The sequence below is a fragment of the Berghia stephanieae genome, chromosome 6 (assembly GCF_034508935.2).
Source record: "Berghia stephanieae isolate SIO BIC M18660-M18661 chromosome 6, UCSD_Bste_1.3, whole genome shotgun sequence".
Lineage (NCBI taxonomy): Eukaryota > Metazoa > Mollusca > Gastropoda > Nudibranchia > Aeolidiidae > Berghia > Berghia stephanieae.
The window spans coordinates 43,912,027-43,924,846 of NC_088365.1; the positions used below are offsets into that span (position 1 = coordinate 43,912,027).

The 12,820-nt window shown below is 36.9% G+C and overlaps 1 protein-coding gene across 8 annotated transcripts in view; it reads right to left on the bottom strand.

The window, feature by feature from the left end:
• Nucleotides 1-6,137: 6,137 nt before the first annotated feature.
• LOC144975081 (uncharacterized) overlaps nt 6,138-12,820 on the bottom strand; it is a 259,024-nt gene continuing 252,341 nt past the window's right edge. For all 8 annotated transcript variants that reach the window (XM_078918783.1, XM_078918782.1, XM_078918781.1 and 5 more), the window contains 8 exons: nt 12,289-12,793; nt 11,198-11,550; nt 10,695-10,859; nt 9,710-9,868; nt 9,258-9,386; nt 8,202-8,323; nt 7,587-7,819; nt 6,138-6,770 (listed from right to left, as the gene is read on the bottom strand). In XM_078918783.1, coding sequence (XP_078774909.1) covers nt 6,592-6,770; nt 7,587-7,819; nt 8,202-8,323; nt 9,258-9,386; nt 9,710-9,868; nt 10,695-10,859; nt 11,198-11,550; nt 12,289-12,793 — 1,845 coding nt within the window. In that variant the 3' untranslated portion in view covers nt 6,138-6,591. The remainder of the gene's footprint in view (nt 6,771-7,586; nt 7,820-8,201; nt 8,324-9,257; nt 9,387-9,709; nt 9,869-10,694; nt 10,860-11,197; nt 11,551-12,288; nt 12,794-12,820) is intronic.

Consider the following 12,820-nt stretch of genomic DNA (forward strand, 5'->3'; position numbering starts at 1 on the left):
AATGCAAAACAACAACAAAAGAAAATCCTAATGAATTATATATCTTAAAAAAATTATATTATTTATATTTTTTAGTTAACACTAAAAGGTTATTTAGACGTCAAATCAAAGACATTTAAAATCGAAAGAGTGTAGGGGGGGGGGGGGGTGTGGCGAACATAAAGGGTGGGCAAGGAGATGACTCAGGGGACAAACTGTAATTAAATCTTTAAAAATTAGTTGCATTGATTCTTCACCCTGAGAATGATTCTTGGCTACCTTTGCTTTGTAATCATAGTGTTCAATTGCGCAACGCAGCCCTGTATTCAAGAGCTGGGGTGGAGAAAATTCGTACTGCAATTTTCGACTCGAAATGGGTTCCAGTCATTTGGTCTATCAAACTAGACTTTCCATCATTGCAAGGACTGTCTGACTTGAACAACTCCCTTTGTGGGCCTGCAAGTGTACACTTAAATCTCTTCACTGGGATACCTGATGTTGGTGTTCTTGCAAGAAAAACACAGATAGGTCTCAGTGGCCATTTACCTGAAACGTCGACAATCAAAATGCCACGTAAGCCTCTTAACTCGGTCAACCTACCTAGTAGGAAACAGCGTTTCATTATCGGTTCAGCAGCCCTTGCCCGCACTGAAGAGGTGCGCAAAATGGTTAATAACGATGTTATTCCCCGGCTCAATGTATGACAAGAAGGACTCCAAGAAATCAGTAACAAACAAGTCATATTTGCAAAAACAATGGTTGACATCAATGATGGTATGATAGATGAGATCGGGTCAATAAGAAAGGATAAGTCATTGCTTTCGTTCAACTTGACTAGCACAGTAAATACAAATGTGAGAAACTTAGCGATATCCATAAATGGGGTTAATGCAAGGAGCTTAGCTAATTCCTACCGAGTTGCCTACTCACTAATGAGCACAAAACTTGGGATATTTTTAAGCAAAGCAAAACATTTATCAGTAGGGAAGATCCCTACAGGGTGGTGTCAACCGGGTTCCATACATTTCAATGCTCTGTCTACTTCATTATCAACAGACTCATTATCTCTTCCCACTCTAAAGTTAGCAGAAATCTTATGTCATCGTGATTGGACTGTGCAAGATTATTCTGCTTCAGAGTCAGGAGTATACAACTTGATGAGTTTAGTTCCGATTTCGGGACTGAGACAACCTATCTATAGAATTACACCGCTTCCCCGAGCTTCAGCTGGGCTCGTAATATTGTCTCCGCCAGAGGAGAGTTATGTCGTATCAGATCCCATAACAGGCTTGTACTCCAAGTTTCTTCCATACGGAGAGCATTCCCATTTAGAGCTTGACTTAGAATGGACAGCCATATCCGACGACTTCAAGTTTGACTTGGACGAATCTGATTGCTTTAGGGGAATTATTGAGACTGGGATGTTTTCGGAATGTAGTACCAGGGTAACCAAAGCGAGATCATCTATCGTAGTAAAAAATTATCATGAAGGGTTATGGGCGTCTGGATCTGGGACTATTAATTGTGTTTGTGGCGAGAAAACTGAGACAACCAAATTGATAGGACACTCATATTGGAAAGCCTCCGCGGGGTGTTCGATAAAGATTGACGAGAGAGAAGTGTTGGTCAACTCAGCGAGAGTAGAAAGTCGAGAGATCTTTGCTTTTCCCGGATCCTTTGACTCATCTGAGTCTCCGTTGATGCTAAGCAGTTTGTCTGCAATGACGGTATCACCGGATTCTGACGGTACAATAGACAGATTAAGAGGCCTACATAGAACTCTCAAGAATGTAACAAAAGAAATGGTGGTCACGAACAAGGAGCTCTCGGCTTTAGACAAAATAGAGAAACTGTCGACATCATGGTCATTCCCTGATGTCCTAGGGTTCTTTGAAACAATCGCTTGGAGTACTGTACTGACATTGTGGTGCGGTCTCAATAGTCTATTCATTCTATTGGTTTATAAAAAGCTTGTGTAATCAGTGGGAGTAAGATATACACACAGTCTTCCAAATATGCTCGACTTGGCTCACGAGCATCTGCACCACCTGCATATGAGGACACTGTGGAGTTGATTTGAGCATAACCTGGGACTATCCTACTTAACACTATCATTTAAAAAAAATAAAAAATAAAAAAAAGGAGATGAATCACAACTTCAGACTTAATGAATTCCAATGTTCTTTCAGGGGAGACAAAAAAATAGCAAAGGATATTAAAACAAATTATAAAGAAGAGGATAAGAAAATAAAATGCATTTTAAAAACATTAAAATTTAAAAAGAACTTAAATTTCAACAAATAAGAAAAAAAAAGGAAAAAAAAAAACACGAAAGAAATATTCCCAAACACATATATTACTCAAAAATTTTACTTGAAATAAAAGAGAAGTTGACAATAATAATAATTATTATTTGTTAAATTTTATCACAAAGATTGTTTCTTCCTGTTTATCCAATCTCCAACATCACACTCAAACACACAATCAATGACACAGACACACACACACACACACACATGGTAAATGCCATTCACTCCACTCTCTTTAACTGACGACACACTGCCTTTATTACACACTTTGACCTCCATTTTACCACTTGACTGTTCAAACCAACACGATGTGCCACCCGCCAGGCATCATCTCTGTACAATTCAATTTCAAATCAACACACGAGATATTTACAATGAGTTATCATAAAACGTACACAATAAAAATGTGACACATCGCCTCAAAACAGTATCATATTGGGGTGAACAAGATGCCAAAAAAATGAACCTTATACAGACCTGCCTACTATCACGAAAAATTCGCTCCTATTTCAAAATTTCATGAGCATCTCTAAGTCATTAAAACTTATTGAAAATGAAAGTTGAAGCCAGACTAAATACTTTTATAGGATTTTGAAGTGTTATTTAATCCTTGTGAGGGTAAATTGCTGATTTTTAAAGTTAAATATAGAGTGGTGAATAGCTCATATGGTAGAGCCATGCTCTCAACGGCCAGGTCGCGGGTCTGAGCCCCCGAAATTTTTATTTTCTATTGTCTTCTGGCACTTTCCTACTCACTTCATTTCTTGTTTAAGTTAAGTATAGCTACTACAATCTTTATCTCCTAAAAATTACGAATTTTTAGATTTTCAAGTAATCAGGTCTGCTAATAAGTGAAACAAAAAATGTAAATTTTAGTTTTTGTTCGTTTTAGAAGCTAATCAATAAAACATATAAACTTAACAATGACTAATTTTTGTTGACTATAAATTCAATTTATACCATGTAAATCACCTCCAAAGTAATACTGTTTTGGGATGACAGGCCACAAATGGAAAATTTGAACATTAAACTCAGTTTAATTGTTTAATTTTATCAGTGAATCTCTCTGTCAGTTCTTCTCCTTCTCATTTGTCTTCTTGACATCTCAGACATTTCAAAAAACCTGTAGTGCCTAACAGTCCCATTCCCCTGGGTGTATTTATGGCCATTCAGGCCAACACATGTTCAGTTTTCCATTATTTGAATAACCATTCAGGCCAACTTAAGTTCTGTTTTCCATTATTTGATCAACCATTCAGGCCGACACACATTCTGTTTTCAATTATTTGATTATCTTACGTTTAATATAACTATCTAGTTTACAAATTAGAATGACTAATAATGACAAGTAAAATAATAAAATCAAAAATGACCCATGACCATAAAACAGTGTTATGTAAGGCGTGTACCAGATATCGAAAAGTACCTTGAAAATTAAAATGACTCGCTCCTTAAAAAAAAACAAAAACAAAACAAACCTGAGTCCAATCCAATATTCTTCGCTATAAAAATGTTCTCAGTATCTAATCTAATCGACATAACACCGATTTGAGGTGGTGGGTCACAACACAAAGACAATTTAAATCTACAACAGATTTGACCAAATCTAGTTTAGATAAAATCTATGACAAAACAACTGCTGTTGTTAAGCGACTTGTAAAAATCTAGTCTTTCATTTTCATGACAAACTTATAATTCTGCTGAACTCTGAAAAATACAAAAACAAACATGTGTTTAAAATTTTGACCAGAAAACTCGTCCTTCAGATATCCATTAATTGAAATGACCATCACCTTGTCAAAAACTCACAAACTTCGGACTTCTAGGAGAAATTTACTTAAGACAAAGGTTTTGGGCAATATAGGGGTCACTATAATCTTCATCGTTTCCTCCTCATATTGTCTTCATGTTTGAATGTCTAGTTGGTGAAGGAACGCCGTTGTCTACCTCAGCTCTGTCAGGGGTCCATACAGTTTTGGTCTGCAGAGGTGTGTGTGGTACCAGCCGCAACCTCTATTGCTGTTGCATACTTTTGGGCAGGTCTGGAATAAATGATGGGCGTCTTCTTCTCCTTCACCACAACCACACATGCCTGTTTCTCGTATTTTAACAATTTTGTGCATTTCGTGTTTCAGGACATAAGGGGTAGCATGGTTCAGCGGTACAGTCTTTGCTTCGATCTATCGATCACCCGCCGCTGCGCTGTGTGACCTTGAGCAAGTCACCTCGCCCTAGCTCAATGTACAGCACTGCAATGATGCTGATGCCTGGGTTATTCCAGTCTTCCCTTGGAATAGACCCCAGAGAAAAATTTCCCCTATGGGATGAATAAAGGGAATTTTTTTTTTTTTTTTAATGGATTGATTGAAGAACGACTTTTCTGAGCAAAATTTAAATGCATTTTTTTTTAAAGCAGAGTACAACAGCATGAATGATGGTTATCTTGAAGTACTAAATGAATGGAGGATGTTTTGGAGGTAATAACGACTTCATTTGTATTTCATATTATGACATTTTTTATTCATCAAATATCGTCATTTTTTGTTGAAGAATGTTTTAATACTAAAATCAAAACAACATCAACAACAACACAAGCATGTAGAATAACAATCTCTAGGAGAAACCAAGACACAATGACGGTGATAATGTAAATGATAAAAGCGATACATTAAAAATATGTTCAAATTATCCTATAGGCATATATTTATATATAGAGTAATGGAATTCAGCCATACAGTTTTCTGCTTCGTATTTTTCAGTACTGCTCTGTATGGCCTTGATCAAGCCACCTCACCCTAACTCACTTTTCGGTGCTGCATGGGGCTGACACCTGATTTATTCCAGTCTTCCCTTGAAATATACCCTAAAGACAAATTTCCCCTTGGGGATGAATAAAGGGAATCTTAATTCTTTAAAAAATTTATTTATGATAGATGAAGATGAACATACTTTTATCAAATACTGTTTAAAAAAACCCAAACCAAACCTTCTTCACCCGTATCTGTACAAACATCACGCCGACATCAAAACAGCCAATTTCATGGGAGATAAGTCACCTTATTCCCCATCCTCGTTATAATAATTTGGCTTAAATCCCTTTATGTGATAAATACAGAATTTACACACTCGCACATTTACACACTTGTTCAACCACATCAACATATTAATATTCCCGCAATGCCGCATCCAAACTCATCAAGCCACTAAATTACAAGCTGCCGTTAACAACAGTTAAATTTTTCTTATATATATATAATATATACACATAAATATATTATTTAATACACATATTCAATACACATAAATATATATATTTATATAATGTATGTATATAACATAAATAATCAATCGGATTAGCTCAAGATTACAATTTTAAAATTATTCAATGAATAAATACCAGCTAGTTCAAGGTCTATCTGACCTAATCAACAGCTGGTTCAAGGTCTATCTGACCTAATACTATTCCGTTTCCAGACTCTGTGCCAGAGTAGTCAAGACTATATAAAAAATAAAAAGCAAGTCATTTGGGCAATTTTGCAATGAAGAAGGGAAATGCAAAATGTCTGAGACAAAAAATCTCCAAATTTCATTGAAACATCGTTGAAAATGTCTACAATGCTCAGCTTCTTCTTAGTAATGGACATTATAGGTTTGTTGTTATTATCGTTATCATCCTTATCTACTACCTGGCACCTGAGTAAGCTATCTCAATATAGAGATAAAAGCTGGTATAGATTAGACGTATTTTTGAACCTAGAGTGAGAAAGAAAGGAAGATCAAACCCTAATATCTCGATTCAAAAAGGATAGCAAGTTCCCTAGCAGAATAAAGACATCATCATTATTATTATTAGTAATATTATTAGTAGTATTATTATCATTATCAATACAAAATCTTTTACAATAAAAATGATAGTGCATTGAAAGACAAGTTCATCAAAATGAGGAATAAATATTTAATCCCAGGTTCATTGTTCCAATTTCCTGGTACAGTCAGCCCAACATTTAATTCTATCATGAACAAAGTCTTCCTTTGACTTTCAGTAAGTTGATCAAGATGTCTTCGGAGAACTCCTCTAGTTCAGCATCTCCAGTCAACAGCCTGATTCTGCTGTCATTTGGAGGACATCACTTTTTTTTTTCACCCCCCACAGATTCAAACCACTCACACGAATGACAAGATCAAATCCTGCCAGTGAGCATCATCGACAATGACATCACTTCCTGTCCATGGCGCTACCAATTGATCACGACACCGTTTCTTGTCTACTCTCTATACCGGCAGTCAAATCTAGATGAGCCCATCACAAGTCGCATTTCTTGATGGAATCGTCGAAGACCTCTTGGTGAAGGGCAGGGAACTGTTGGTTGAAATCTGATGGTGACCTCATTTTGATGTTGTTGAGGAAGCGGGCGTGGTCATCGTTGACTTTACGGAACTGACTGATCATTCCAATTAATGATCTGAATGTTTTTTCTGCACCTGAAAATCAAACGATTGAAAACAAATTATAAATTTTGATCACGGTGCTTGGCCACTGAATAAATGATCACGGTACAGAAAAGTATCGACAACACAGGGAAAAATATATAACAAAATTGACGTGCGGTCATGTGGTCTTGCGGTATGACACTCGCTTTCAGATCAGAAGGTCCTGGGTTTGAGCCTCACTCAGCACATAGTTGAGTCCTTGGAAAAGGCTCTTTACTCATATTCTCCCATTGTACTCTGTAAAATGAGTACCTGGCTATAAACAACATTGTCTCTGTTGGAAAAAAAAAGTATTTTTGCCTAACAGGCGTCGTGTCTCAGTCTACACGTTACGAGTTGCTGTTGATCAGGGACCCTTTGTAAAGCGCTTTGAGCAAGCTATATAAAAGCTCACATTTTTTTTTTCTGAATTGAATCGAAGCTTCAATACAATTTAGAAAGACAAATGATTTGGACGTTTCGGGTTTTAAAATTTATTTCTTCAAGCTTCAAGCAGCAACAGTTACATTATACACAGGAAAAAGAAAACAATATGGAAAGGTCTCAACCAAAATTCCAGATTTTTAATCATAAAGTCCAAATAATTCAAATAAGAAATCATAAAATTTTATGTTTTTAACTAGAGACATTACTGATTTTCTAATGTGAAAAAAAAAAAAATCCCGCACAAAAAACTAAAATAATAATGATAACATCTTTAGTCTAAAAAAAACCCCAAAAACCTCCAAAAATGACAGACAAAACTGAAATAAAAATAACGACAAAATCTATCAAATTCCAACAAAAACATCTCAAAGTCTCACTCACTTTCTGTCCTTGTTGTGTTTTGTTTCATCAGAAGATACAACGCTTGGAGGATCAAATCCTGAATTCGAGAGATGGCGTCCCGGCTCTCCAGGCCATGCCTGTCTGGGCAGATCATGAGGATGGCCGTGAAGAGGCCGATCTCTCCGTCTGACAGGCAGAGAGGATTGAACTGTTTGGCGATGATGAAGAACTCGTCCAGAAAAGGGCCCATGGGTAATTCACCTATCACTTGTCTGTATGAAAAATGGGTCAAGAAATAAATAATATAACATGTAAAGAATGTAAATATATGCATATTTTACAGTCAAATATAAATTTTATGGGATTTTGTTTGTGTGTGCAGATTAAAAAGGAGGAAAAGTTAAATTGAAGAATAATAATAAAAAGACATCAGGAATTTTGATTGTCGCTACACAAAAATGGAAGTGTTTTTATCACAAAATGGAAGCGTTTTTATCACAAAAAGGAAGAGTTTTTATTTCTCTCATTCAAAAATATATTACTGAGGAAGACAAGCTACAAAAAAACAAAAACAAAAAAAAACCCCCAAAAACCATCCCAAATTTCGAACAGTGTTTTCAAAAAACTCAAAAAAGATCAGACATGTTTGCCTACCTTGGTGACATCATTTCCAGTTTTGGGTCAAGCATAAGTTCATTGACCTCATCAACCAAGATGGAGTATCTGGCAACCATCACTTCAAAGGCTCCTTGTTTTATCAATTTTATCTGGTCAGTCTGATACAGGGTAAAAGATAAGCCAGATAAAATAACTATTCAATAATTCATCGGTATGTGACCTGTAAAACTTGTTTTATTAACACACATACAATGTCATCGAAACTTTTTCTTATATTATTTTAATTATTTAAATAAAAAATATTTTTGATATCAAATTAATGCTTTGAAAATGAAAGGGCTTAAAAAACAAAAAACAGATGCAAATCCAGGAGATTCTCAAGTTAATTTACAATTCCTTCTTCATCGTACTCATTAAAGTCTTTTCATCATCATCACCACTGCCTTTTTCACCCGGGTCAGGGTATAGGCCACAGACAAACAGTTTTCATCCTTCTCTATCTGAAATCTTTTAAGTTCACAAAATTCAAAACATTATTATTCGACCCCATTTATCCCCTTGCCTTAATTGAATTTCATTTTAATAGAAAAGGTGCCAAGTTAGAGCCATCTAAAGCTCATTATGGAATAACCTGAAGTGGGGTTAATGAATTAATTATGCAACCCCCCCCCCCCCCCCCCAATAAAGAACAAAACAACCCCTCTCCCCCCAAAAAAAACAAAAAAATAAAAACAAAATTGAGCTTTTATATAGTGCAATACCCACTTAAAGGGGTCCCTAGCTAACAGCAGCACTTATCACGTAGGTAAGACATGTTGCATACCAAAGTGTAGACCTGCCTACTTGAAAATATAAAAATTCGTAGTTTTTAGGAGATAATAGTAGTAGTCGCTATAGTTAACTTTATAGATCAATATTTTATCATCACAAGGATCAAATAACACTTCAAAATCCTCAAAATTATGTAGTCTGGCATCAACTTTCATTTTCAATTAGTTTTCATGACTTAGAAGGTGTTCAGGATATTCTGAAATTGAAGCCAAAATGTCTTCGTGTAGCAGGTCTGCCAAAGTGTGTTAAAAAAAAGCTCACCTGAGGGAAATCTGAGAAGGCGGGTAATTTTTTTGAGAATTTGACGACTTTGGTGATTTCTGGGACAAGAGCCGTAAGGAATTGTTGCCACAAGTCTGTAGCACTCAACGACAGTCTGGAAAGGTCGGGCTGGAAGGAGAATGATGACAAACAATTGAATGCTGGGATATAACATAAATAGTTCAACCACATAAAAATCAGCAACATCAATTCATCTGTTTACATATGTTATCGCTTCTGTCGTCTTTAACATTGACAATGGGTACAATGCCTTACCAAAGAACTAAAAACCAGGTATTGAACTTGTTGCTCATCATCAAGCCACTCACTAATCATGCTCAAAATTGCTTGACTTTGAACCGCTGGATCACTGTCCCTGTATTAGGGCATTTCAAATATACACACTTTACATGTATAAAAAATAATATTTGATAAAAATGAAAAAGACTTACAATCATATCATTGGGGTCCAGCTTGTGTCCGGCGATACGCTCTTTGGCAGCTGCCACATTGTCGTAGGTGTTGATGGTCGTGCCCATGTGGGCTTCCACAATGATGTCTGTCACTTGATTCAGGAGGAGAAGGCGGGAAGCTTCAGGGGTCATCTGGGCCTGGGGTCAGAAACAAAAAAAAAATAAGGAAATTATTTTTTTTTTAATTAAAAAAATTAACCCTTTTCCGCTCGGTTCTGATTTTTCAGTGCGACACCATCCCATCTTACCATTGCATTTCTAAATGTCGTTACTGGTGAGGTTTTGAGTTAATTCAAACTCCAGTTCTAAATTTACTGTTTTGTAATGGGGTTGGTTATATACAAAAATATCAAATTAAGAAATTAAGGAGCAGGCACCAGTGTACGATAACGATCTGAACAAGTGTGTATGAAAGGTGCCAGACAAAGAAAGAAAGAAAAACAGTCCTTTAGTAAAAGACATTTGAAGATTTTTAAAGACCACAAAAATTTAATTTATCTTGATATTGTCTTTCTGAGCATGTTTTTTTAAAAGAAAAATTGTTAAATTTGATTTGTTTTAATTTAGAAGAATAAATGTTTTTTGACAGTGATAAAAAATGTTGTAAACAAAAATGAATAAATATAACAGCTTCAAAAAAAAAAGAACAAAAATATCACAGAACATTTCGGGCTAAAAACCCTTCATTAGTTAACAGAAAAACCCCCAATTTAAACGAATACATTACTTAAAAACTCTGATACACAGCGTAAATAATTTATTTATGTTTTAGTTGTTTTTCGTTGTTGTTTTTTTTTTTTTTTGCTGTTGGCTGAAGAAGGGTTTTGAGTTCGAAACGTTCTGCATTTAGTATTATGTTCATTTCTGAAGCTGCTATACTCATTTTTGTTTATTACTTTTTACTATCCACAACTTCTAGCAGCCTAGTATCACTATTTTTTAAATGCTGGAAATCTGTTCTCACCTCTGCCAGAACTCTGTCGACATCCCATAATCTGTTTTGACTGGTGAAAATGTCACTACTACCAGGGTCAGAGGTCTGGGGGTCAGGGGTGGATGCCGGTTCTGACTTGATCTCAGTCTGATGGAGGAGGGGCAGGGGGGATTGCTGGCATGTCGTGTCCACAGGCTGAAAATGTAAAACGGTGACGTTTGACTACAGAGATGTCAAGTGAAAATTATTTGTGTGGCTGGCTGAGAAAACCCCGGAAAGATGTGCAAATTTCATAAATTGAGTTATGTATGCAATGGTGTAGACTGCATCTTTCTGATCATTTACCACTTTAAATTTTCTTTCTATGTCTATAAGAAACCCAAATTATGAATTTTTTTTCTGAATACAGTTTTGTTGCTATGGGAAACACTTTATCTTCGATTTTGGCTCATACAAAAAAGTATTAAAAAATCAACAGAAATACCAAAACAAAAACAAAACAAAAAACCCAACAAAACAATGCCCCTTCTTACCTCTTTTTTGATTGAGCTGGGTGACAACAAGGTTGGATATTGTTGTTGTGTGATGACGTTAGCGTTGAGGCCAGTTGGTCCCATTTTGGTGTTGATGTTCAGATTGTCCAAGTTGGGGTTGGGGGGACACACGGAGGCACCGGTCTGCTGGTAGTTGAGGTTCAGATTGCTTCGGGGGCTGGTACCGGGCTCTGGCGTTGACAATGCCGATGAGTTCTGGGCTGTGGTCGTCGTCGTCATATTGCCCGTGAAGAACTCCGACGGAGAGTAAGGGTCAAGGTTGTCCAGGTTGGGCATGATCATGGGACTGTTGGATATATTATCTGGCAACGATTGGTTGCTGGGTGAATAGCCTGAAAAAAATCAAAAAAAAAAAAAAAAAAAAAAAACAAGAGTAGGGGGGGGGGGGGGGGGGGGGGGGTTAATATATTCCACATTGCATGGATCAAGATGAAAAACGAATGCATTACATTTATCTAACTCACTCACTTCATCAACAACGAGCAAGTTTTAGGGATTATCTAAAATCAGCAATCTATATTTTAGAAGAAAAATAACAACCCAAAACTTCATTCACTCTACAATAATTTTTAATCATCTGAGTTTTGCTCACTCCTTATGTCAAAGTAGCTAAATGACCTTTTTTCTTAATCTCCCTCTTTTCCTCTTTCCCATTAGTTTAAGCCCTATCATGGGAGGGGGGAAGGGGAGATCCTGATAGCTCAGTTGGTAGAGAACTCACTTCACACGTAAAGAGACTGAGATCGATCCCGAATGAAGTTAGATTTGGTGGAGAGTACTTTGAGAGACAATAGATAGTCTTATCCAAAGGGTAGCGAGCAGTTGCTATTGTTTGCTTCATGCTATAGAAACCAGGAAAAAACTCTGGCTGCATAACCCAAATTATGATTCTGAAGGATTACTTTTTTTCATTTCATGGGAGTTTTTTTTTTTTTAACGGTGTACTAATAGGACTAATGTCCTGTCCTTAAGGTAAATATTTATCAACCTCAACAGTTTGATGTATAGCAAAAGAAAAGAGATGAAAGAAAATATAAGTTACAAAGGTGAAACAAGAGGTTTCTTCCTACCTGTGTTACCGTTGAGGCTGTCACCGGCATTGGGCAGGCACAAGTTGTCAAAGCCAATGTTCAAGTTGATACCGCCTGGGAGAGGGCTCAAATCGGCCACTCCCAGGTCCAGGAACGGGGAAGGAGCCTGCATACTGGACGATGAAGGACTCCCCGTGTTCAGGAAAGTCTCCGGGGTACCCGTCATGTTCATGTTCCCCGATGAAGGAGGCCTCACGTTCAGGTTGATGTCTCCTGTCTGTTGTTGTTGTTGTTGTTGGCGTTGATGATGATGTTGTTGTGTGAGGTTGGCGGTGGTGTTGGTGATGGAGCCGGGGTTGTTGTTGATGTTGTTGTTGTTGTTGTTGTTATTGTTGTTTGAGATGAGGTAGGTGCTGTTGCTAATATTGGTGCTATTCGGGGATCCTAAGGAGCTCCCAATGCCTCCGGTATTGGAGACGTTCACCATCTTGTTCTGTTTCTTGGAATGCTCCAGAAAACTATGCTGGGCCTCTGACAGGTAAAGCTGTAGGCAGGAAGGGGATAGAGACGG